This window comes from Apodemus sylvaticus, chromosome 3 (genome assembly GCF_947179515.1).
Source record: "Apodemus sylvaticus chromosome 3, mApoSyl1.1, whole genome shotgun sequence".
Classification (NCBI taxonomy): Eukaryota; Metazoa; Chordata; class Mammalia; order Rodentia; family Muridae; genus Apodemus; species Apodemus sylvaticus.
In genome coordinates, this window is record NC_067474.1 from 101,019,329 (window position 1) to 101,046,287 (window position 26,959).

Here is a 26,959-nt window from a genome sequence, read left to right on the forward strand (position 1 = left end):
TGGCTCTGCTTGAGAGACTGTGCTCTTCAAAGGAATAGTTTGATGTCCCAGAGTGTTCTTGCTTCAAAGCCTGGGCAACAGGAAACAATTGTAAACTAGTTTTTATAGCTTCTGTAAACAAAGAAATGGATTTAAGCCCTCTGAAATGTTCTTTTAATCAGTAAGGAAATTTGAAAAAAAAAATTGCTTCCCTAGGGAGGGTGAAGGAACAAGGGACAATAAAGGACACACAGTAAGGAAATGATTATCGCCCCTCAATGTGAGTTTTGAGATGAATGCAAACTGGAATTAAAGTGAATGATACATAGTAGTGTATACTTTTCTTGTCCTTTGAAGAATTGCTTGTTTTGAGTTTAGATTGTGTTTCATTTCATCTTTATATGAGTTTAAGGATTCCCAGTGTAAGGAGTTCCCACTTTTCATTCCTTAGATGTTTTTTTTTTTTTTTTCCTTTTTGCTTCCGGAAAGCTCATGCAGCCTTTGTTACTGTTGCTTAGTAACGGGATTATGAATAAAATCTGACTCTCCTTTGGAACCAGGTATTCAGTTTTCGATATTGAGGTGTCAAGACAGCCTGTAATTTCAGCTGTGCTGTTCCCCCATCCCCCTTCTTTTTAAAGTGTGCCTACTGGGAAGGAAGGTTATACTCTAGATAAACTAGGCTAGCATTTGATTTGTGTGCCTTTTGTGCATTCAAACGGGGAAGGGACCTACTGTTAATGTATTTTCCAAGGCTGTATTGAAGGTGGGAAATTAAAGAATATTTTCTGAATATTGAAAGTCTGCTTTTAAAGGAAATCTTCCATAAAAGATTAAAAATTCCAAAGTGAGTCTAATGTCTAAAAATGATTCTGAGGATTACTTGGAGTTAAGATTGAGGGTAATTAAGAAAATTACCACTCTGAGTGTCTTCCCTTTTGTTGATGATTCTCCTCAAGAGATGTAATTGCTTTGTTATCATGAAAGGACAGCCAGTAACTGCGGAGACACTTCTTGGCATTCTGTACTGGACTTTTGTGCTGTTCATCTTCTCTTTCCTTCTTTCATTTGGTAGGACAGGGAGCTAGGAGGGATGTTTGTGGAGGGCTTCTCCAAGTGCTTGCAGGAGGCAGCCTTTGGTCTGGAGCCTTAGGACTTAGGGATGGCTGTAGGTGCATCCAGCTCACCATCAGAGTCCACCTTCCTCTACCAGTCAGGGACCAAGTCAGCCAAACAGGTATGCTTCCCCATTTGTGTTTTAAAATTTCCCTCTAGGCCTCTTAGCTGGTTTGCAGATGTTCTCTCTCCTTTCCGCAAAGTCCCAAGATCTCCCTTAAAGCTCATAACCAAAGTGATTCCTCACTTTCACCGTCTGGGACACTCTGCCCTATTTCTTTTTAAAGTCCTGTGATGTGGCTGAGACTTTGTTTGTCATTTTAACAGATGTATTTATGCTAAAGTGTTTCCGTTGGTTTAAGAAGAGTAGCTGCAGTACATGTTACTTTTATAATGGAAAACTGCATCAGAGGAAATTTGACCATTTTCTCCCATTTCTGGTACTTCGAAGATAAATGAGCATGCAGAACTTTTTTACGGAAGTTCTCAGTAGTTTTACATCTTAGTTTTTTTTCCTCTCGATATTTCTTTATTTACATTTCAAATGATTTCCCCTTTCCTGGGTCCCCCCTTCCCGAAAGTCCCATAAGCCCTCTTCCCTCCCCCTGCCCTCCAATCCACCCCTTCCCACTTCCCTGTCCTGGTATTCCCCTACACTGCTGCACTGAGCCTTTCCAGGACCAGGGGCCTCTCCTTCCTTCTTCTTGGGTATCATTTGATATGTGAATTGTATCTTGGGTATTCCAAGCTTCTAGGCTAATATCCGCTTATCACCGAGTGCATACCATGAGTGTTCTTTTGAGACTGGGTTACCTCACTTAGGATGATATTCTCCAGTTCTATCCATTTGTCTAAGAATTTCATGAATTCATTGTTTTTAATTGCTGAATAGTACTCCATTGTGTATATATACTACATTTTCTGTATCCATTCCTCTGTTGAGGGACATCTGGGTTCTTTCCAGCTTCTGGCTATTATAAATAGGACTGCTATGAACATAGTGGAGCATGTATCCTTATTACATGCTGGGGAATCCTCTGGGTATATGCCCAGGAGTGGTATAGCAGGATCCTCTGGAAGTGATGTGCCCAGTTTTCTGAGGAACTGTCAGACTGATTTCCATAGTGGTTGTACCAGCTTGAAATCCCACTGGCAGTGGAGGAGTGTTTCTCTTTCTCCACATCCTCACGAACACCTGCTGTCTCCTGAGTTTTTAATCTTAGCCATTCTGACTGGTGTGAGGTGAAATCTCAGGGTTGTTTTGATTTGCATTTCCCTGATGACTAAGGATGTTGAACATTTCTTTAGGTGCTTCTCAGCCATTCGTTATTCCTCAGGTGAAACTTCTTTGTTTAGCTCTGTACTCCATTTTTTAATGGGGTTATTTGGTTCTCAGGAGTCTACCTTCTTGGATTCTTTATATATCTTGGATATAAGTCCTCTGTCGGATGTAGGGTTGGTAAAGATCTTATCCCAATTTGTTGGTTGCCATTTTGTCCTTTTGACAATGTCCTTTGCCTTACAGAAACTTTGTAATTTTATGAGGTCCCATTTGTCAACTCTTGATCTTAGAGCATAAGTTATTGGTGTTCTGTTCAGGAAATTTTCCCCTATGCCCATGTCCTCAAGGGTCTTCCCCAGTTTCTTTTCTATTAGTTTAGGTGTGTCTGGTTTTATGTGGAGGTTCTTGATCCACTTGGACTTGGACTTGAGCTTTTTTTTTTTTTTTTAAAGAAACATTTGTTCCCTCAGAGATTTAAATAGGAATTCCTCCGGACTGGTTTTATCCTCCTCTCCCTTCCTTCCTGTGACGCTATCTCCTTTTCTTCTAAGTTTTCATGCATTTAGACTATGATTTAGTCATGGATCTATTATTTATTTCTCTTCTATTTGCTGGTGAGTTTCTGAGAATGCTTTAGGCAAAACAAGAATACTTTTCAGGACTCACAAATCTTTTTGAGTTACAAAGGTACTTGGCTAGCTTGGCCTGGTTTGTACCATTTGTATCCATTCTAGGATGTTCTTTTTCTTCCTTTCCCCCCTAATCTCCTTTTCTTCATTCCTTGGTCAAATAAGGGTAGATGCTCGTACTTCATATTTGCTATGTTTTGAAAGCCTGAGCCAAACTTTATGTGTATTTTTTCTTTAAGAAGGAAGCTGAGCATGTGTGTGCAGTGTTTAGTATTGTAATCAAGAAAACTCCAAACAAATGAAACCCAATACCCCTCATTTCATACGCACAGTTGTGGTCATTTCTATCTGCCTGGTGTGGAACAATTTACATGAATGGTTTGAATTACCATAGTTTGTATAGCTTGGCCAGTTTTCTTCTTGTATGTAATATATGATTTTTTGGAATCCTCAACATCATTATTGATCCACACTCTTTAATTATAAGATCTGAGTCTTGGGTCTCATGCCTAGTGAAAATTAAAGTTCTTTTTGCAATGTCTCTGGTTACTCTCAGAGTTCTTGAGTAATCAGAGTTCTTGATTAACTCGCCCTTAAAAATTAAGAAAACAATAATTATTATTGAAGGACAATCACACCAGGTTTCCGAGTGTGTTTGAATGTTAGAGTCCTATTGGCCTTGAGTTGAATTAGCTCCTCCCTCCTTCCCTTCCTTTCTCTTCCTCCCTGCTCCCTCCCTCCTTCCTAGCTACCTTCCTTCCTGTCTGTCTTTCTGGTTTTGGAAGAAGGGGGCTGCTGCCTGCCAGTGACTCAACAGTAGAGATGTACATGGCCATTAGAAACAGTTAAATTGCAGGGTGTGTTTTTCATTCTTGGTTCTCACGGCTGCTTAGATCCCAGGCTCTTCTCTGCTCCTGGCCTGTTCTCTCTTACATGTGTAAGAGATGGCCTGGTTGAGGTCAGGATGCCAGGAGTTCTGAGGACAGGATGTAAAAGTAGATCTCTAGGCTCTGCTAGGGCCTGTGTGTGTTTATTTCTTGGGATGCAGTAAATGCCTATAAACTTGATGATCTGACTCAACAGAGATATGATCTTTCATAAAATCACAGAGTCATTGAAGGCTTGGGGGGCAGGCTGAATCTGTTTTGTCTTCCATAACAGACAAGTTCCATCCCTCAGGTGTGACTTCATAACTCTAGTTTTGCCCCTGAAAATTCTGAGTACTTTCATCGCACTATTGTTGTGTCTTTGGGTCTTGTATAAGGATGCTGGTTGGGGCTGGAGAGATGGCTCAGTGGATAAGAGCACTGACTGCTCTTCTGAAGCTCCTGAGTTCAATTCCCAGCAACCACATGGTGGCTCACAACCATCTGTAATGAGATCTGATGCCCTCTTCTGGTACATCTGAAGGCAGCCACAGTGTGCTTTCATATAATAAAATAAATAAATATTAAAAAAAGGATGCTGGTTATTGGGTTTAAGGTCTAGTCAGGGTAAGTTCTTCTTGTGATCTTTAATAAAATTAGCAAGGATGCTCTTTTCAGGTTGTCACATAGACAGATGTGTAGGGGATTAGGATTCAGACTCACCTTTTTTGGAGATCACAGTTTAACTTTCTACCAGCAATGTCTTCATTATGAGAATGCATATGCCTAGGTCCCTTGTGCAGTAATTGAATTGGTAGAGAAGGAGTGTAAACTCCCCAAACAGGAAAGAAATCTTGGTGTTATTCTAAAAAGCTTTCTGCATGGGATCAGTGACCTTGGATGACTAGCCTGAAGAACAGTTCTTGAGGTTGACCTTAAACTTACATGCATGCATACATACATGTATGTCCACACCCTGCATGTGTCCACATACACGACACATACAGGCACAGGCACCAGTACACACATGAACATACTTGTGTGTGCACACCCACTGAAAAACAAGACAGAATAATCCCTCAAAACTGGAACACCAGAAAACAAAGCAAAATAAGATCAAAGTAAAGGAGAGGAACCTTAACTAAACAGTGTTGTGAATCCAGTTGTTTGCTTCATAACCTCACCTCAAATTACTCATTTAATTTTCAGAAAAGCCCTGGGCAAGGGGAGCTTGTTCATGTGCAGAATAGTGTCCTCTCTTTAGGAGACACATGATCCCTGATGGTTTATGTTTTCATGATGCTCGTAGCTGTTAACATGCAGTTAGTGTGTCTTTAGGCTAGAAGCTTCAGAATAACACTAATTTTTATTAGTTACTTATTTCTTGAAATATTGGTTTAAGGAGACTTTTCTGTTTTTTATTCGATATTTTTTTTTATTTATATTTCAAATGAGAACTTTTCTAATATTTACTCTGGTTACTTAAAAGTACAGTTTATAAAGGTAAAGCAGGACACATACACATGCTTTTCGATTTACTAAATTCCAACAAGGTTGGGGCTGGAAAGTTGGCTCAGTGAATGGTTAAGGACGCTTGCCGCTCTTCTGGAGGATCTGTGTTTAGTTCTGATCACCCACCTCAGGAGACTGATGGTGATCTGTCACTCCAGTGCTGGTGGGGACCTGCACTCACATGTGCATAGCCACATGCACACACTCATTTCCACACAGATTTCAAATTATTAAAGATAAATCTTCAAAGAACATTTAAGCATTCTTTGATATGCCCAGTTAGATTTTCTTCTACAAAAATGTTAAAGGATTATCATGGCTATAATTATGGCTTTAAATACACTTAAAACTCCCAATCTGTGAGGTTTCATTATTGTCCCTCTATTTCTAAGGAGGGTTTTGGACTCATTCTTTTGAAGCAGCTTGGGAGAAGTGTTAAATAAAGTCTAAAAAATTCAATTGTTCAGTGATTTTCATACATAATAAATTTGTTCAGAAGGGAGGGTTGGAAAGGAAATAGCATCTCACGAAGGTGCTTCTTGCAGCTGTGCTTGTTACTTCGCAGGAGCTGTCTAGTGTTGCTAGATCTCTTGCAGAAATTTGCAATGTGGGCAGTTTGGCTACAGAGCTGATAGTCTTCAACACAGTTGAGTTTTTATAGGCCATCTGAATATTTATTCCTTTTCTTATTCTGTCTGGATTCTAAATAGTTTAATGCTGCAAGTATATAGACTAAGGTTCACTAAATGAAAACTGAAGCTCTAACAACAAAAATAAATACTGCATGCTCAGCGCGCGGAGTTGTCTCATTGTTGATACCATGCATATTATATTGATTATATTTCTCCTGTGTTTATAATTATTTCATTGTCTACCTGTGCAGTCTTTAAAAGGATGGCTTTCTTTAAATACAGCCAGTAATACCAGTGTTGTTAATTGAAACCAACTAACTTAATGAATTTGGAATGTTAAAGAATTTTCTATTTTCTTCTTCTTTTCTTTTTTTATTTTGATTTAGGCTCTCTCTATGTAGACCCAGTCTATGTAGACTAGACTAGACTGCCTTCAAACAGAGATCTTTCTGCCCTTGCTTTCTGAGTAACGGAATTATGGAATGTACTACTCATTGGGTCTGGGCTTCAGCTCTAGTTTTGGTTTAAATGTGCTAAATCCTGTAATTGGAGAACTAAATTTACCTTCAGAGCTCTCATGAACACCAAACACAATAGTGTCTTTGCTACCTGGAATTGTCAACTCTGTTCTTGTGTTTGGTGTTGTGATGACACAGTGAGCAGAGCAGACATAATTGTTGCACTCTTATGTATTTAGCCCAGGAGAAAAGGTTGTCACCACATAGTTTCTCCTATTAACCCACAGTAATATAAACTCCATGTGTTGCTCTGTGGTCAGGCAGATGGTACTGTGCTGCCAGGTGATAATGTGAGAGCTTGATGGGGTCACGATGGCCACAGGAGGCTTTCCCAAGGAAGCAACACTGGCCTGAGACTAAGGAGTAAGACATATTCTGTAGGCAAATGGGAGAGGGAAAGAGTGAGTCAAGTTCCTCTTACGGGAGGAGAAAAGAATGCTCAAGCAAGCAAGAGCCATTCAAGATGGCACTGGGAGAGGAGCTGGAGCTGGAGGGCCAGACAGTCCAGGTAATGGTAGGTGATTCAGAACATTTGGGTCTTTATCTTGGGTACAGTGGGAAGCTATCAAAATGTTTCATCTAGTAGGTATTGGGAGTTCTGAAGTGACAACTTTGGCTTCAGCACAAAGGTAAATTAGTTAAGTATTGGCTTTGGGATAAAGGGCTAGGAAAGACACAGGAGGAGTAATCTAGGTGGCTGTGGCTATTGTTCAAGGAAGAGGTAATAGCTGCTTCTACACGAGATGGAAGAAATAGATTTGCATGGTTTCGAGGCACGGAGTTTGGGGTAGATTAAGTATAATGATGCTTGAAAGGAATATATGTCAAAGGTAGCTCTCTATTTTCTCTTTGCTTTCCCTCTAGACTAGTGGTTCCCAACCTGTTCCTTGTGATGCCTTTGGGGGTCAAACAACCCATTCTCAGGGGTAACATACCAGATATTTATATTACAATTCATAACAGTAGCAAAGCTATAGTTATGACATAGCAATGAAAAACATTTTATGGTTGTGGGTCAGCATAACACAAGGAACTATATATTAAAGGGTCACTGCTTTAGGATGTGTCTTAGGGTTTTACTGCTGTGAACAGACACCATGACCATGACAACTCTTGTAAAAGCAACATTTAATTGGGGCAGGCTTACTGGTTCAGAGATTCAGTCCATTGTTATCAAGGGAGGAGCATGGCAGCATCTAGGCAGGCATGGTACAGGAAGGGCTGGGACTTCTACATCTTCATCTTCTTCTTTATCTGAAGGCTGCTACAAGACTGCCTTCCATGTGGTTAGGAGAGTCTTTAAGCCATCCTACAGTGACACATTTCCTCCAACAAAGCCTCCAAGTAGTGCCACTCCCTGGCTAAGCATATTCAAATTACCACAGCAAGGGGAAGAACCATTGCTGTAGACTGTAGGGAACCTTAGAAAACCAGGTATGTAGGAAGAGTGTGAGTGCACATTTGTACATGTTGACTACGGGGCCATTCAGGTGCTGAAGAGAGACAGTAGGTAGGTGGGTATATATGCTCCCTTTCTTTTAATGATACATCTTGAACATGTTCTACTATGAATACACTAGGCATAATATCTAATCAGCTCTTTTCCGCCCTGATTCTTTGCTTTAAGTTGTTAATTAACTTTTCTGTGTACCTGTATACCTCAGATTCAGGCAGCTTGCTTGTCTAAAAGCTAATTGCAATTCCTGAAATAATTCTTAGAAAGCTACTTTCTTAAAGTTAACATTCAAGTTTATCTATCTATCTATCTATCTATCTATCTATCTATCTATCTATCTATCTATCTATCTATCTATCCATCCATCCATCCATCCATCCATCCATCCATCCATCCATCCATCCATCCATCCATCCATCTATCTATCTATCTATCTATCTATCTATCTATCTATCTATCTATCTATCTATCTATAGCTCAAGCACTGTTGTATTAGAGTTTGAGAAGAAACAGAACATGGCAGGCAAGCTGAAAACTCTATCGTGTTCTGGATGGTGGGAGATGGAGAGAAATCATGGCTTTACTGTTAGGTATGAAGGTCAGAGAGATAATGAGGACACCCAGAGTTTCAGAGAAAGCATGATTAGGCTTTGGCCAGTATCCAAGCAAGAGATACACAGAGGAAAAGTTAGAGCTCAGAGAATGAGGTGGGCTACATGAAGGGGGCTCTGGAAGTGGCTGTCAGCAATGCTTTTGTGTTTGTGCTCCGTGGCTCAAGGCCAATTCTTTTTCTTTTTATTAGATATATTCTTTATTTACATTTCAAATGTTGTCCCCTTTCCTGGTTCTGCGCCCCCTAAAGTCTCATAACCCATCTCCCCTCCCCCTGTTCCCCAATCAACCCTCTCTGGCTTCCCTGTCCTGGTATTCCCCTACAATGCAGCATCAAATCAAGGCCAATTTGTAATGAAAGACACTGTGCCTTTACAGTTCTGTTCATAGTGTCTATTTAGGAGATAATCAAACTTAATCTATTTGTCTTCAGAATCCCTTGTCAAGTGAGACTATCACCCATCTCTCTATTTTGAACTGTATTTAAAGCTTTGCACTTGTAGGCAGATTGCATTGAGACTCATCCTATACCGCTGCCCTTCACCCCAGTTTTTTTTAAACAACTAATCAAGCTGTGTACATATGTAGTTTTTTAACTACCAAAAAGGATGAGCACTTTTAAACTGTGAAAGTAGTAAGTAGTAACTTTTTTTCTGTTATTCAAAGAGAAATGTGGAGGCAATTTTATTAGAGGTTAAAGAAAAAGAAAATGCCTGGACAGGTAGGCTGAGATCTTGGCAGCGCCCTGGAGGAGGCATGGAGGAGAGAGAAGGTAACATTGTTTGAGTTAGGCTGGCAAGGGGGTCAGCCACAGGAACTCAGAATGGCAACTGGACCCAGAGGAACCCCCTAGTAATGTGCAGAGTCTGTACTAGGATGCAGGAATTTTCTGAGAAAAGCACATTATCCCATTAAGGGCATAATTATTCCTTCTATCTCTTTAGCATGACTTTTGGTGAACCTCCCTCCCCCAGGGTTAGTCTTTTTGGCCTGGTGATTAACCTGCCCAGCTGGATAAACTCTTAAGGGAGGAGCCAATGGTATGTCTCTATCCAGGAGTGGATTCCAATCTTGGCTAAGAGGCAACGACTTTCCTTAATGGGCCTTCAGTGCTACTACTGTATCATCCTCACCTCTGAGTGGTAGCCTCGAGATATTACTCAGGATTCAAACTGGGGATTAGAGTTACAGACACTCCTGGCTTTTCTCCTTCCACCCAGGTTAGGACCGAGGACATTTTGGCTCATGACCTAAGGCATAAAATTCCTAAGCTGTAAGTCTCATTTTTGTCTCATGTACTCAGTGTCACCCCCTCTGCAGAGGAAACTCTAATTGCCCTTTAGGAAATTGGGTTGGAGGATGAGTTCAATTCCTAGCAATCATATGGTGTCTCACAACCATCTGTAATGGAATCTGATGCACTCTTCTGGTGTGTCTGAAGACAGTTCCAGTGTACTCATATACATAAAATAAATAGTTCTCTCTCTCTCTCTCTCTCTCTCTTTCTCTCTCTCTCTCTCTTTTATTTTTTTATTAGATATATTCTCTATTTACATTTCAAATGATTTCTCTTTTTCTGGATCCCCCCTCCCCAAAAGTCCCATAAGCCCTCTTCCCTCCCCCTGTTCCCCAATCAACCCCTCCCTGTTCCCTGTCCTGGTATTCCCTGCATTGAGCCTTTCCAGGATCAGGGCCCTCTCCTTCCTTCTTCTTGGGCATCATTTGATATGTGAATTGTTTCTTGGGTATTCAGAGCTTCTGGGCTAATATCCACTTATCAGTGAGTGTATACCGTGTGTGTTATTTTGTGATTGGATTACCTCACTTAGGATGATATTTTCCAGTTCCATCCATTTGTCTAAGAATTTCATGAATTCGTTGTTTTTAATAGTTGAGTAGGATTCCATAGTGTAAATATACCACATTTTCTGTATCCATTCCTCCATTGAGGGACATCTGGGTTCTTTCCAGCTTCTGGCTATTATAAATAGGGCTGCTATCGACATAGTGGAGCATATGTCCTTATTACATGCTGGGGAGTCCTCTGGTTTATATGCCCAGGAGTATATCCTCTGGTAGTACCATGCCCAGTTTTCTGAGGGACCACCAGACTGATTTCCAGAGTGGCTATACCAGCTTGCAATCCCACCAGCAGTGGAGGAATGCTCATTCCTCTTTCTCCACATCCTCACCGGCACCTGCTGTCTCCTGAGTTTTTGATCTTAGCTATTCTGACTGGTGTGAGGTGAAATCTCAGGGTTGTTTTGATTTGCATTTCCCTGATGACAAAGAATGTTGAACATTTCTTTAGGTGCTTCTCAGCCATTCAATATTCCTCAGGTGAAGCTTCTTTGTTTAGCTCTGTACTCCATTTTTTAACAGGGTTATTTGGCTCTCTGGAGTTTAACTTCTTGAATTCTTTGTATATCTTGGATATTAGCCCTCTGTTGGATTTAGGGTTGGTAAAGATCCTTTCCCAGTTTGTTGTTTGCCTTTGGGTTGAATCTGGCTTCTTTCTTTTGGGTGGGATCATTGGCCATGGTAGTTAGGACTCACTTCGAGTGGTCCCATCCTGGGGACCTTGAAAATGCTCCAGTGGTTGTACTACTTTTAACAGCCAGATGTGGGAGGGAAAGAAGTTCTTGACTGGTGCCTAAGCAGAGCCTAAAAGAGAAGCAAAGGCAAGAGTTCTTAATCTCACAAGCCCCATGCAGGGAAGCAAGGACTTGGACTAGAGCCAAGGGCATGGCACAGTGTCCAAATCAGAGTCCCTGAGAATCCCTACTTGGGCTCCATCCTTTATCTACTGCTCATGATCCCATTGATCTGGAAGACTGGTCTGGAGGGTGATAAGGCCTGGGTCTGAAAGGAGTCCCTTTTGATAGCTGTTGGAGTAGTTAGAATCCCAGGATGAGGCCCTACAGATGCTTGGTCCTGGACCATAGACACCTGCTGTGTCCTCAGAGGTGCTTCTGTTGTATCTCCATATAAGCTACCAAGCCTGCTACCAGACTTTTTGAGTAGTTCAGCCCCTTAATGACTGCCCCATATTCCTGGAGACGTTGAGGTCACCCCCTCACGGGATTCTTAGTTTCATTAATAAAAGAATTTAAGATTGGACTAAAAAGAAAGGATAATTTTATTAGACTTTGAAAGAAAAGCTCTAGGCCAGGAAGCTGTAAGCCTCAGTAGTTGCCTGTAGGAGAAGATAGAGGAGAGGAAGAGCCGTATTGTTTGAGTTAAGCCAACATGGAAGTCAGCCACATGGTGGACAAGCTGTTGTAAGGTAGGAGGGGAGCTTCGGAGGAAGAGTGAAATCGTTCAGAGTGCCAGAGAGCATTTTAGGCTCTGGCAAACATCCACAAGAGAAGGCAGAAGGAAACACAAGCTGCATCTGTCTGGGTCAGGGTGGACAGATGCACGGAGACTCAGCAGTGACGAGTGACTGATTTTCACCAGTTTCTGTTTTTTATAAAATACTTTTTTAGGGGGTCCTGATGAACAGTAGGAAACCGTAGGATTAGAAAGCCTTAGCAATGTTAGGTTGTGTGAGAGATTCTTCCAAGATCTGTTCTTAATTTTCTCTGTGATATAGAGGGAACTGGGGTCGGAAATCAGATCTAGATGAATGGAATTTGAACAAACTAAAGCCAGTGAAATTGGAATCCTACTTTTAATGTGAATAAAAAAAGTTTCTATGCATAGCCCTTCCAAGTGTTTAAAATAATTCTAAATCTTTTCCTATCTTATAATGTGATGGTCATCTTTCCATACTGCTGTTTACAAATTTGCTTGCATCAGTATTAACAAATTCAGGATATCCTGTAATGTTAGGTGTGTCAGAGTTTAACCATTTCCTGGCTGGCAAGCATATAGTTTTTCTTCCTTCTTCCCTCCCTCCCCCCCCTCCCTCCCTCCCTTCCTCCCTCCCTCCCTCCCTCCCTCCCTCCTTCCCTTCTCCCCTCCCTCCCTCCCTCCCTCCTTCCCTTTTTCCCTCCCCCTCTCCCTCCCTTCCTCCCTTCTTCCCTCCCTCCCTCCTTTCCTCTCTTCTTCCCTCCCTCCTTCCCTCCCTCCCTCCCTCCTTCCCTCCCTCCCTCCCTCCTTCCCTCCCTCCCTCCCTCCTTCCTTCCCTCCCTCCTTCCTCTCTCTCCCAGTCTCTCCGTGTGTGTGTGTGTCTCTCTCTCTCTCTCTCTCTCCAACACAGTGCAGTGTCTTCCTTTTGAGTATATGCCAGGGCTGACTGTAGGAGGATTTCTTCATGTAAAAGTTTTACAGATGGTATGAAATGGCTTTCCACAAAGGCTGAAGCAGTGTTTGCTCAGTGTTAGAGAGTGTGTGCCCATGCACTCATCTGGGTGTTATGAGTCGTATTCAGTGGGATTTGCATGTCTATATTATGTTTTCCTTTTGTTTGGATATCCATCCTGTCTATCATCTAGGTTATAAATATTTAGTCTGTCATGGCAACTTTTTTCTTTTTCCTTTAGAATATTTCTCACTAGCTTTTTGAAACTAATTTTAGTTATATATTGATTTCTGTTTCTTTTTTCCTCTTACCTATTATTTCAGTATTTATAATCACTTCTGTGTAATTATAGTTAAGTTCTTCTTTTATGTTGATCCCACATTTCTTATTTACTTATTCTTTCTTGAGTTTATTTATATTAAAAATACATAACTTGCATATTATAAAATCAGTTAGTATTTTAAAATACCATGTTAACTGATTTTTAGTGTACTTTCAATGGTGTACAATCATTATGAATTATCTATTCTATGTTTTGCTAGAAGCCAGGATTCTCAGACATGCTGGGCATGTGCTTACCACAGAGGTGATACTACTAAATTCCAACATGTAATGATGAGGCAGAGTGCAATCCTGACACCTGGCTTATTATCTTTAGTGAGTTTGTGTGTTTGGAAGAGTTCTCGGGAGGCTCTGAGGAGATTGTGTGACTTTGAGTCACTCAGCGACTGAGGCTAGACAAGTCCCAACTATTATAGGTTATTCAGCTGATGATAGACCAGCTTCAGTTTCCATGCTGAAAATCTCTGGGTCTTTGTAAAGGACAGTGTTGCATGGGAGGAACCGCTCTTTGTGGCCCAGGTTTTTCACAGGCCAGCACCCTAATTCTGAATAAAGTAAATGGATAAAGAATTGTAAAGGAGCAGTTCATTTCAAGGCTGTGAAGATTGGGAGAACTCCCTTCTAAGTAGGAGAGGTCTGGATATTTAGAGTAGCAGTTGAGAAAATTGTTGGCAGAATACTAGTGATCCTCCTGAGACAGTTAGCTAGCATGTGTTTCAGCTTTTTTTTTTTTTTTAAAGATGGTCAAATAGATTATCTAAATAGTCCCATAACCCCTAAAGGAATAAAGAGCATCATAGAAAGTCTCCCAACCAAAACAAAAACAAAAACAAAAAAACAAAAACAAAACAAAACAAAAAAAAACATGGGACCAGATGGCTTTAGTGAGAATTCTATCAGACCTTCAAAGAAGACTTAACACCAATACTCTTCAAACTATTCCACAAAATAGAAACAGAAGGAACTACCCAACTTGTTCTACGAAGCCTCAATTACGCTGATACCAAAACCACACAAAGATCCAACAAAGAAAGAGAACTTCAGGCCAATTTCCCTTATGAATATCGATGCAAAAATACTCAATAAAATTCTTGCCAACCGAATCCAAGAACACATCAAAATGATCATCCACCACGATCAAGTGGGCTTCATCCCAGGGATGCAGGGATAGTTCAATATAAGGAAATCCATCAATGCAATCCACTACATAAACAAACTCAAAGAAAAAAACCACATGATCATTTCATTAGATGCTGAAAAAGCATTTGACAAAATTCAACATCCTTTCATGCTAAAAGTGTTTCAGCTTTTATCTTGGTCTGTCTGGGGTGGGCTGCTCTAGAATTGTGGCCTATACTCTTGCAGATGCCCATCTCACCAAGAAAAGGATTGGGTCTTGGTCAGCAGCCATGGAACTGCAAACAGCTTTGCAAAGTAGCCAGTAAGGAAACATCTGTGTGCCTTTGGAGATCATCCTGTACCTCCCACTGCTCTGTAAAGACAAGCAGGAAGTCCTCATATTTGTGCGCTCTGAGCAGATCCTGTGACTGGCCTGTGGGATCCCTAGACCTGCTGTCATCATTGCCTGTTCTGTCACTGTCAAAGAAGGCTGTCAGCTAAAGCACAGATCCAGTCCATTTCGCTTTGCAGTGAAAGGCTCTAGGTGTGTCTGTGTGTGGCCTTGGCCCTGTTTTCTTTGTCCTACCCCACCCTCGTTTGTGTATCACACTGTCTGTGCTAGCATGAAGTATTTCCAGCAGCTTTCTCTTATAAAATACAATATACTGTGTACACTATAAAATTTTTATATACTATAAAAATTTCTCTGCTTAATTTTATTGGGTCACAGTCAGATTAACTGTTCATTTTGTTGCACATGGTAAAGTACCATGAAACTGTCACGATCATTAAGGGGTAAGTGAGCAAGGCTAATCTTTGACAGCCATCCAAGAACATACATAGAAGGCATAATCTGTGTGTATACGTGTGTGTGTGTGTGTGTGTGTGTGTGTGTATGTGTTTATGTGTAGGTGTGTGTGTATGTGTATGTATGTGCATGTGTATATATGTGTGTATGTGTGTGTATGTGTTTATGTGTATGTGTGTGTGTGTGTGTGTGTGTGAGAGAGAGAGAGAGAGAGAGAGAGAGAGAGAGAGATAGAGAGATATGAAGAGAGAGAGAACAAATATGAATGGGTGGGTTTGCCTGTCCATGTGCATACTGAAGCCAGGGCCACTGCTGGTCTACTCTTACCCTATTGCTCTCCACTTTATTGTTTTCCACTTTATCCTTTTGAGATAAGAGTCTTTCACTGGGCTTACCTATGCTCTACACCATTCTAAGCCCTGAGTTACTGACATGCTCTGTTGTGTTCACCCTCTTTTTGTGGGGTCTAGGAATGGAGACTCAGGTCCCACTTAGTGCCAGGAGAGAGTGTCTTTATTTGCAGGCTTTCATTTAGCATGGGGACCATTCATAGTGGGTTCATACATGAGAGACTCTGTACACATATGGTCTATGTCACAAAAGGTTCATCAGTGATTCTGTACTTGCATGGGCATGTAAGAGGATTCCTATGAAAGGGGAAAACTACTATTGAAAGTATTGTGGAAAAATTTTCAGCCGGAAGGGAAATGTGACAGTCCTAGAAGAATCTGCTTAGGAACTAAGCCTTAGAACTGTCTGCAACAGTGATGTGCAGTGGGAATATAACGCGAGCCATGTGTCTGAGTTACACATGTTGCTCAAATTTTCTCATAGTTGGGGGTGCGGAGGTGGCTTGGTGGTTAGCAGCACTGGCTGATCTTCCAGAGGACCCAGCTTTCATTCCCAGCAAACTCATCAGGTAACTCATAACTACCTGTAACTCTAGCACCAGGGGAAATCTAACACCTTTAGCCCCTGCAGGCATGTACATACACAAATAAAAATAAAATAAATGTACATTTCTTTTTGATAACTAGATAAAAATAAGCTGATACTAATTTTGATAATGAACTTTATGTAACTCCAAATATCAAAATACTATTTTAGCATGCAGTCATATTTTATGTTCTTTCTGATTTTTTTTTTTTTTTTTTTTTTTTTTTTTGAGATGGGGTTTCTTTGCGTAGACCTGACTGCCCTGGAACTCTCTTTGTAGACTAGCTGGCCTTGACCTCATAGAGATCCTCCTGCCTCTGCCCCCTGACTACTCAGATTAAAGTTGTGTGCTACCTACATCTGGGTCCTTCTTAGTTCTCTAAAATTTTTTTTGTGTGTTTGGATTTTTTTTTTTTTTTGCATGCACAGTGTCTGTATACCTCATGCATTTTTGGTGCTCACAGAGGTCAGGAAAGGTATTGGGTCTCTGGAATTCAAGTTGTAGATGTTATGTGTGTTAGGTACATGCAGTACATCTTGGTTTTTACTAACCATATTACCGGGGTGCCCAGTAGCCAGGTACTGGCCACTGCTGTTGACTGTTGTTGTCTAATGTATAGTCAAATCCTTTGTCAGGAGGAAAAATTTAAATACCTTAAAAATGTACAATTAGTCACATCTAATGTAAATGCCTCAAGTCATGGGAAGCTTTCCTGACCCTAAAGTTGGTGCTGATGGAATATTCCTCTGTTCCATATGGTATGACCAATGATATGTTCTGCACTTAGGATAATGCTTCACCTATAGTAATGTTCAATAAATGTTAGTAAACATGATTTTTAAGTTGCTTAAAAATTAGTAAACCATTTTTATTTCTAAGATTTCTTTTTAGTTTGTAAGGGAGACAGTACTTATTTTTCTTTTGATACATTTATTTCTTATAGAATAAAGAAAAACTTTAAAGTGTAATTCCTCTTTTTATTAATTCCCTTTTGATTTAATGGCTTTTGTTTTGCCTTAATTGGTCCCCTGGCCTGCTCTTTTAAGTAGTTGATCCATTTCATATGTCTGGCTATTTTTCATGGTCTGCTAATATTTATAAATGACTTGATCATTTATTCCAGTTAACTGATGTGGTCACTGACTCGAATTATGTGGGCTAATGTTTGCTTTTTTTCTATGATTGATTTTCCCCACGTGTGTATAGGGAGGTGATTGATAACTGGTTTGATTCTTGGCTGTGTTTCCCTTTTTCATACATGGGTCTTGGCTGTGCTAAAAAGAGAGCTGAATGTCTCTAGGTGCCCACTATAGAGTGTGGGTGGCAGGCTTTCAGTGGTTCAGGCATGGTGGGATTGGAGAGAAGTGTAGCTCATTAGAGCGCTTGGCTAGTGTGTGTGAGGCTCTTATTTCAATATTTCATATCACAAGAAGGAAAAACAGGATTAAGCACTTGCTTAGCATATTTATTTTAAGTTTGGAACATTTAGCATGCTATTATTATTTTTTTTTACAGGAATATGTCTGGTTTGATAAAAGCCCTTATGAAATTATTACAGATGCAAGCATTGAGGGAAAGTCAAAGTGGGGAAAAGGACATTCAGGATATGTATTCTATCAGGTAAGTCTTCTCTGCTGTCGGTTTGTGCTACTTGATTTCAATTAAAAATTAATTTAGTGTGTGCATGCGTTCGTGTGAGTGCATAAGCATGAGTGTGTATACGTTTGAGTATACACCTCTAGGAATGTGCATGAGTGTGTGTGCATAGGTAGAAGCCAGGGAATAACTTCTGGGAGTCATTCTCTCCTCCAGCTGTGGGGGCTCATGTTTCAAAGTCAGGTCGTCAGGCTTGGCATCAGAGACTTTACTACTGAGCTGTTGTGCTGTCCTTCCCTCTCCCTTTCTGTTTAAAGGAACTTTTACACCATTAGCAAAGTTAGGAACAAGATATTCTTCCGTAAAGATTTGGCTCTTAAACCAGAAGGATATACATAGACAAAGTAGTTGTGGGCCCTTATTCCTCAGGAAGTGACTGTTTTAAAGAAGAATGGTGGAGTTGACAGCGTGCTGAACATCACCAGTGTGGTTTCCAAGTTGCTTCTTTGGAACTGAAATATGTTACTCAAATTTCTTTTCTTTTCTTTCTTTCTTTTTTTTCTTTTCTTCTTCTTCTTCTTCTTTTTTTTTTTTTTTTGCTTTATAATAACTGTCACCAGGTGACAGTCTCTCGGCACTTGGTAAGTGGAAGCAGAAGGTTCAACACTTCTGAATACAGGAGACCTGTCTCAACAACAATAATATGCTACTGTTTTCTCTCAGAACTCTGAAACCTGGAGAGCTCATTGAGCAAATATTTTCTTAAAGTACAGGGTGTGTATGGGGCAGGAAGGCCAGTTTCTTCACCATGGAAAGTAATAGGAGATACTTGTTTGCAGGGTCAAGGTCTAGTGTTTTCTCCTTGTTGTCTGTAGAATGTGATAAGGCAGAGTTACTTTAAAAAGAAAATACACAGCAGTCACCACAGAATGCAGTGGCTTTTGTAGGGCTTTTCTGGTGAGGAGGATGTGCTACTCAGTTTGCGATGGTGATGTCACTCAGCACCACAAAGCCATTGCTGAACAGAAGGACTCTCAGCAAAGCACCCAGAAGATGTGTTTCACTAGTTCATATTGCCTTAGGAATTTGATATAGTGGAAGTTGTTTTATTTCAAAGAATGAGGGTATAGGACCATAAATAGGGGTTGACTTTGGGGTTAGGGTGGGAATGCTTACCTGGACTGTGGTGATTTGAGCTCACAGCACCTGTAGTTTAGAGACAACCTTGGTCAAAAGCCCTGAGGGTAATTCTGGGACAGTGTTGCCTGCTAGTTACCTATGCTTGTGGTGTTCTCTGTTTGGTCAGTGAGCAGTGTCTGGTCCTGTTATGTCAATGTTGCCTGTGGCCTGTCTCATTTTTGTGAGTGCATTATCTAGGGCTTCTTAGACTGTTTTTAAAACAAGGTCAGATTGTATTTTACGTATTTTTCTTGGCATGTTTTTCAATAATTTCAAATATATAGGAAAATAAGAAAATGTGATATGTATTATTTTATTTATTTATTTACTTTAAAAAATTCTTTTTTGTAGTCCTGGCTGGCCTTCAACTCACAGAAATCCATCTTCGTCTGCCTTCCAAGTGCTGAGATTAAACACATGAACTACTACACACAGCCTCAGTGAAAATACTGTAGGACCTTATCGTATGTGGGGCAAGTTTTCCAAATGGATAGATATTCCTTCCCCCCAATCTCTCTTCCCTTTCCTCTTTTCCGCTCTTTCCTTTTGCATCTTCCTTTCAGCATAATAGTAATGCAAGGTTTGTAATGCAAGGTGTTAGCTCACAGTCTCTTTTTCATCTCCAGCAGAATTGATCTGAAGAGTCAGTGAGCAGACATTAGTATTTCTGGAGAGACACTTGTCCTGCCTTATGTTTAAAAGAAATTCAAAATTTTGGTCTAAATTTTCAGGATAGAATATAATTCCATTTCATTGCTGTCCCATTATTTATTCATGTTTCTATAGAGAAGCTGCTAAAGGTTTTTATCATTCTGCACAACAGTTTTATTGAGGTATCATTCACAGATCACGTGAGAGACACATTTGAACTGTACAGTTCAGTGATTTCCATCCACAGTTATGCAATTTTCACCATAGTTAAATTTAGAACATTTCTTCCTCCCCCAAAGAAATTCTTCATTCCATTAGCAGTCAGTTTATATTTCCTCCTACCCAGGAGGGTATTTTAAATCTTTGGTTCTCCATATTGCCTGCTCATCAGAACCACCTGGGTATGCTTTAAAAGAAATAAATGTGACACCATCCACATACCTCACTGGACTAGAGCCTCTGCGAGGAGCCCCACGCCTTTTAAATGCTCCCAGGTGGATCCTGCTCTCAGTGAGCACACAGGCACAGGCTGCTGTCTGTGATGCACACTAGTTGACCTGGATCTCTGCTGAGTCTGAGGTGGACGCCAGAGATCTGACAAGCACCCAGGTGAAGCTGCTGCTGCTCCCTCCCCCTCCCTCACCAAGGAGCAGAGCCACCACCTTAGCATGAACAGCACCTGGGGCTTGGTAGAATGCGTCTGCAGGGGCTGCACTGCAGGCTGCTTCAATCAGAGCCTGTATTTTGGAAAATATTTGTAGGTAACTCATGGGCTCATTAATGTTTTAGAAGTATATGTTTGGATGTCGGTAACATGAACTATTCTATTAAACTGAAACACTATGATTCTTCTCATTTTCATGCTGATTGTCCTCACTGCGTGTGATTGACTTCATCCATCTGTCTCATCGTATCCGCTGTCCCTTCTAGAATTCATTTTGTCTTATTACTGGTTCTTCTAATATGGTCTAATTTTCACAAGGGGAAAGGTACAACGTGTGACTAGGGAAGGAAGTAAGGAAAACTGGATATGTAAGGTTTGCCTTGAAATAAGGTGACACACTAAGAGGTTCAAATCAATCACCCGAGTTGGCATAAATCTGGTAATGTTTACGGAAAGCCCTTATGTGAATGGCTGTTTGGTATTATAAATCTGTAGAGTGTAATCGAGTGTATTAGGGTCTGACGTTCCCCCAGAGGGGATTGCGGATGGCAGGAGCAGGGGAAGGTGAGCCTGAGTGAAGATTCCCCTCAAGAGAGCTATGATTATCCGAGTCAAGCATAAAATTGCCACGCTGGTTCAGAGCCCTGCACACTCTGTGTCGGTTAGCAGTACCAACCCTCCTTGCAGCGGCCGCTGGTGAGAGCACAGTGTAAAGCACAAAGGGACTGCGACAGACTTCAACCGTCGCTGAAAGGCACTGACTCATTTAAAATCATAGCATGGCATATGACTGGCTTTTCTCTTGTATGACTGGCTTTTCTCTTGTCAAGATAATCTGTATTTTTCATAATATTAAGGACTTTTTCATAATATTAAGGCCAGTATATAGTTGTATTTTAAAAATGTTTGCCTTTTTGTTCAAAAGGCTGATTAATTTGAACCATAGTAACATAGAACACACGGTTGTTTTAATTGTGTCTGTGGAATGGCTTATGGAATGCAGCTGTAAAAGATTGTTTGAGGACCAGGGGCCCTAGTGAAGCTCCTCCTCCTGGTGGGTCCAGTGTTCAGTGGTTCTTAAAGTCTGTAAGAATAAAGAAGGCTTGAGAGATGCTTCGAACTATTGCTTCGTAGAGTTGCCTGCTAGAGAGTCTCATTCATCCCACAGTTTTCTGTGACCGGGAGTCAGCATGTTCACCTAGTTGCTTCCTGTGGATGCACGTCATTTTGTGTCTCCCACTTACAAAGCCTTTCTTCAGCCCCAAGAACTAGATGTCACCACATATGTGCTGCAAGGGCCCCAGAAGGTTCAGGACAGAGAGGGTGTGTTGAGTGGTTTAGGCCCACCTTCTTTGTTCATTGTGACATGCATGTTCCTCAGCATCAAGGATCCAAGGTCATCTTGTCATATTAGCCATCTACAACGGAGAAGCTAGGTGCAGAACCACAGGATGATTCTAAAGAAAAACCAAGCCAAAGAGAGCAAGCAGATGCAAAGAGGTCATGGATTCATTCAGTGACTTAATTCCATGGCTCTGTCTCATGCTAGTGCCTTCAGACAGTGGGTGGGCGGGCGTTTGTGGGAGTAGGAAAGGAGAGTCCTGAATCCCCTCTTAGAAACCTGCACAGGTTGTCAGGGCTTCCCGTGCAGAAGCAGTTCATCCTCAGAGTTTTCCATATGCACAACCTGGGCCTGAGGTACACACTTGTGCTGGCGTTTGAGTGCAGTTGATTACTGATTGTGCTTAGAGGAAAAGCTGGAGTAGCTTCATTGTTGATGAAGTTGATCTTGCTCCTTCTAGAGCATCCTTCTTGAGCTTCCTGGCTTGATTGTGATTGGATGGCTGTATTTTAATAAGACTGCGACTGTTGCTACTCTTGAGGATGGGAGTAATGGGAGAAAAAGGTAGGAATTTGGTTCTTGCAGTTAGTTCAGGAGCTTTAACCAAGTATAAAATGCCAGACATCTAAGTCCCCACTGCAGTTGTGCCTTAGTGCCCTCTAAGGAACTTCTCACTACACGTATAACTAAACAAAACTCAGAGTGACGTGAGTCAGCCAGAGGCCCTGGTTCTTTTCGGTTTCCCACGTAACTCCATGAAAAGGTCTTGTAGAGAATGGCCAGTCTTGTTAAAATGAGGCGGTGGGTGTCAGCCTTGCCAGACCTTCAGATCTTTTAATAAGTGGAAGGTTTCTGTGTGAAGCCTCCTGATTAAATGCTGGCAGCTACTCCCAAGTTCTTAAAGTATGAGGTTGGCAGACACAACATGTCTGCTCACAGGATACAGTCTGTGGGCAGCAAAGTTTATGACCTGCTTTAGGAACTTAACTGTTTTCCAGAACTTTAGAAATGCCTTTCTACTTGTAAACAATTTTGAATTAATTAACATTATTTATTTCATTGCTATCAAGGCATCTCAAGTTTAGGCTTTTTTTCCCCCCTGTTGTTAGGTCTGGATTGTTGGCTGCAAGTCTGACGATGATTTGCCAATTATTAGAGGCTAGTTTTCTCATTTGCTTTATAATACGCCATTTCCATGAACTTTCATCCTGTGTGTTGCTTTTAAATTTTTCTCTGCATATTCATATTATGGCAATCTTTTTACGGCCTCTCTTCTCTGAGCGAAAGTGAGGAAATAGCTGTGAATTCATGAGCAGTGACTGCTTGTTCCAGAATTTGTGCTTTATTCTGATGTGCCAGACAGTGGCTGACATGTACAAATATCAAATGTTCCGAATCCTATTCGTGGGAAGCTGTACTTTTTGGAATGAGGGAATGTTTAATGGCTCGGCAGATGGTGGACTCTGAAGAAGATGCTGAGGTCAGTAGCACAGGATGGCTGGATCCTGCGTGGGTTGAAACGCTGTGCCCTGTGTGTGTGGATTTAATCCTCTATTTGTAGATTTTATGGCTGGAGAGGAAGGATTTCAAGATCCTAAAGGCAGAGATACGTTGTAACTCATTTTGATACCCTGACTTATTGAAGTTAGGTTTATCCCCTTGGGTAATCAGATACAGGAAAACTAAAAGGAGAGAGAGGTTCAGAAAATACTATTATACGAACAGAGACTGGTTTGCAGTTGTGGTTATCAAAATACAGTCCTATTTTTAATTTGGTAGCTGTTTTCTAACCCATAACCTTTTTGCATTTTCTCCTAGTGTCTATTTTGAAGGAAGCCATTGCGCTAGTAACTTGATTAGCCCGTTTTCCCTACTGCTGCCACTGTGCCATGTGAGGGCCCTGTGGAGGGGCTCACAGATGCACAATGGCTGTTGGAGTTCCAGGGAGGGAGAGGCCTGCACGTGGCTCAGGGGAGGTGGCCATTGCAAAGACTTTGAGTTTCATTTAAAGAATAGCGGGGATTCATTTTTTCCTATTTTTCCCTTTTAATTTTTGATCTAGAGGATATTGTTTTGGGTTTCAAGTCATCTTTAGTTATCAGTTAAAAAATTCTTTTAGAACACAGAACCCCATCTTACCTTCTCTGGGACTTTTATGGTATTGACATTTTTGAATAGCATAAACAGTACCATGTGTGTCTGAGGAGCATATCCCCGGCACCATGATGGCCACCACATAGTTGTTCACTGTGAGTTTAACTTTGATCACCCTGTCACTCTGTGCTCTGAGTCATCACAAGTGTCAACTTTCTGTCATAACTAAGGAAAAAAAATCTGTGGGGAATACACAGAGACTGTCCAGAACCCAGCTTCATATTACGCCCAGTATTCATTGACTGCGAGGGCTTCGTATGCTTAGTGGCCAAGGTGAGCCAGAAAAGATCTTAGGGGTGGACATGACTAATTATCAGGAGGAATAAATGACATTTTAACTTGGGAGTTTCTTCATGGAAATACAATGTAATACATTTACTGTGTTAATGCACTTTATGTGATACGCAGATATTTCTAAAATGAAAAGGCTAAGAATTTTAAATAGTATGTGGTTGTTGATATGTTGTTGGTTTGTTTATTTTTATTTGAGATGGTATTACCATTTAACTCTGCTTGACCTGGGGCTCCTTACATACATCAAGTTGGCCTTGACTTCAGGGGTTTGTCTGCCTCTGCCTCCCAAGTGCTAGGACTAAAAGTGTACACCACCCAGTTTTTTGTTTTTGTTTTTGGGGTGTGTGTGTGTGTGTGTATTAATGTATGTGCATGCATACAAGTATGCTGTGATATGTGATATGTGTGAGTGTAGTAATTTATGTGCTTTAGCATACATGTGGAGGTCAGTCTTCAACTTCCACCCATGTGAGACAGATTCTCTTGTAATTTTCTAATGTTTACAACGAAACTAGCTCATGGAAGCCCATGAGTGTCTGGTGTTTCTTTCTCTACTATGTCTCTATAAGAGCACAAAGGTTATAGATTCACCCTACTGTGTATAGCTTTACATTGGTTCTGGGGATCTGAACTCAGGACCTAAGGCATGCACAGTAAGTTCTTTATAAACTGAGTCATCTCTCTGCCTTAAGTTTAGACATTGTAGTGTAAATTTCATTGTGATTATTTTGGGATTGCTTTGTGGCCCAGGCTGGTTTGGGGTTGTGATCTCTTGCTTCAGGCTGCAGAGTGCTGGGGTTAGAAGCAGGTATCATCATACCTGGCTCCTCCTCCTCCTCCTCCTTGTCCTCCTAGTCTTCTTCCTCTTCCTCTTCCTCTTCTCCTTCTCCCTCTCCCTCTCCTTCTCCCTCTCCTTCTCCCTCTCCCTCTCCTCCTCCTCCTCCTCTTCTTTCCCCTCCCCCTCCTCCTCCTCCCCTTCCCTCTTCTTCTCCTTCCCCCTATCCCCTTCTTCCTCTCCCCCCTCCCCCACCCCTCCCCCTCTCCCCTCCCCTCCTCCTCCTCTTTTCTCTTTTCTTCTTTTCTCTTCTCTTCTTTTCTCTTCTCTCTTCTCCTTCTCTTCTTCTTCTTCAGTTTATTTATTTATTTTTATTTATATGAGTACACTGTAGCAGTATTGATGGTTGTGAGCCATCATGTGGTTGCTGGGAATTTGAATTCAGGACCTCTGCTCTCTCTGGTTGGCCCCACTCACTCTGGCCCTGCTTGGTTTAGCCTAAAGATTCATTTACTATTAAAGCTAAGTACACTGTAGCTGTCTTCAGACACACCAGAAGAGTGCATCAGCTCTCTTTACAATTGGTTGTGTGCCACCATGCTGGCATTTGAACTCAGGACCTTTGGAAAAGCAGTCAGTGCTCTTAACTGCTGAGCCATCTCTCTAGTCCTAGTGCTTCTCTTTATATTGAGACATAGTTTATATGCCATAAAATTCTTTTTTCTTTTTTTATTGAATATATTCTTCATTTACATTTCAAATGTTATACCTCTTCCTGGTTTTCCCCTCCCAAAAACCCCCAACACATCCTCCCACCCCCTGCCATAAAATTCTTTTCAGGTGTTTGATCCAGTGGATTTTATTAAAGTTCATTAAATGATATAACTTCCACTACTCCATAGTTTCAGAACATTGTATCACCTCTAAAGGAGGCCTCATATAAAGGGCTACTTATTCCTTCTTACCCCTGGAGAATACTACTATTTAGTTTGCACATTCTAGAACTTTCATGTGATGGAAACATACAATGTATGGCCTCATATGTGTAGCTTTTTAGCATAATGTTTTCAGGATTTCTTCCATGTTGTAGCATGTACCAGTGTTTATTCCCTTTATCTAGTGCATGCATATACCACATTTTATCTCATTTTTTCTTTTGTTTATTAAGAAGTGACTTTTTAGTGTTTTTGCTTTTACATTTATTCCGAAGGTAACTACTTTAAAAAGTTATTAAAAATAACCTACCTTGGTCTTTATCACTGGTGAGAATACTCAAAAAACCATTATTTCAGGTGAGAACACACCTTAGGTAGCCTTTTAGGTAGGGAGGGGATGGTGTTTACAGGTCTTCTGAGAACAGATTTGCTAAGGGGAATATAGCGGTTACCTAGATATTATAGTCTGCTTTAACGTATTGGTGCTTGCTTACCATCTTGATCTTTAAGAGACCTTTCCAGTTTTGGACTTTGACTTAGGACTGCTGCCTAAGGGAATAAACCCAAAAACAAACAGAAACTTAAGCCAGCAGTGCTTGGGTGAGCTCAGGCAGCAGTGTCCTGCAGGGCTCTCTGCAGTCTTTGCAGTCTGATTCTTTCTGTCTGTGTGAATGTTTGCTTCTGACTTCATTCTTCTTTTCTCTCTTCGTACTATGAATGTCTTCGCTGTTGATTTTTATTAATGATTCTAATCATGTGGGATTTGCTCCTGGGATTGACAGTCATACCTAAAGAATGAGTTTATACATATTATTCATCTTCAGCCAGCAGTCATCCCTAGAAAATGTACAAAATTTTCTAAATATAGATACTCATATAAAAAACTGCCATGGTAATCTAAAAAACATGTCTGAGGTCACAAAAATCATTCAATCATTCCATTTTTCTTTCTTAGCTTATTTATTGTGCATGATCATGGCCTATAACGGAACAAAAGAAAGGTCTTAGATCCTGAAGCACCTGTACCACCCTGCCCCCAACCCAAGGCACTGCCTTCTTCTTAAAAGATAACTTTGCATTAAAAAATCTCATCCTCAAATAGTGATCCTAGGAAGGAGCATGTGAAGACAGAAGCAGAGTAAGGGGAGGGTTTAATAAAACCTTACATGCTTCTTACCTGCCTGACAGACATAAGGAAGTATGTCATCAGTCAGAAATGTCCAGACTAAAGCACTTTGGCTCTGGCGTTTTCTGAGGCCCTTCTATAGAAAGCACACAAATACATCTGTTTTCAAATTATGTTACACAGTGCTTT

The 26,959-nt window shown here is 40.9% G+C and overlaps 1 protein-coding gene across 1 annotated transcript in view; it reads left to right on the forward strand.

Moving 5' to 3' along the window:
- Focad (focadhesin) overlaps positions 1 to 26,959 on the forward strand; it is a 307,188-nt gene that overhangs the window by 40,688 nt on the left and 239,541 nt on the right. The window contains exon 5 of the mRNA XM_052176733.1: positions 17,570 to 17,674. Within this exon, the coding sequence (XP_052032693.1) occupies positions 17,570 to 17,674 (105 nt within the window). The remainder of the gene's footprint in view (positions 1 to 17,569; positions 17,675 to 26,959) is intronic.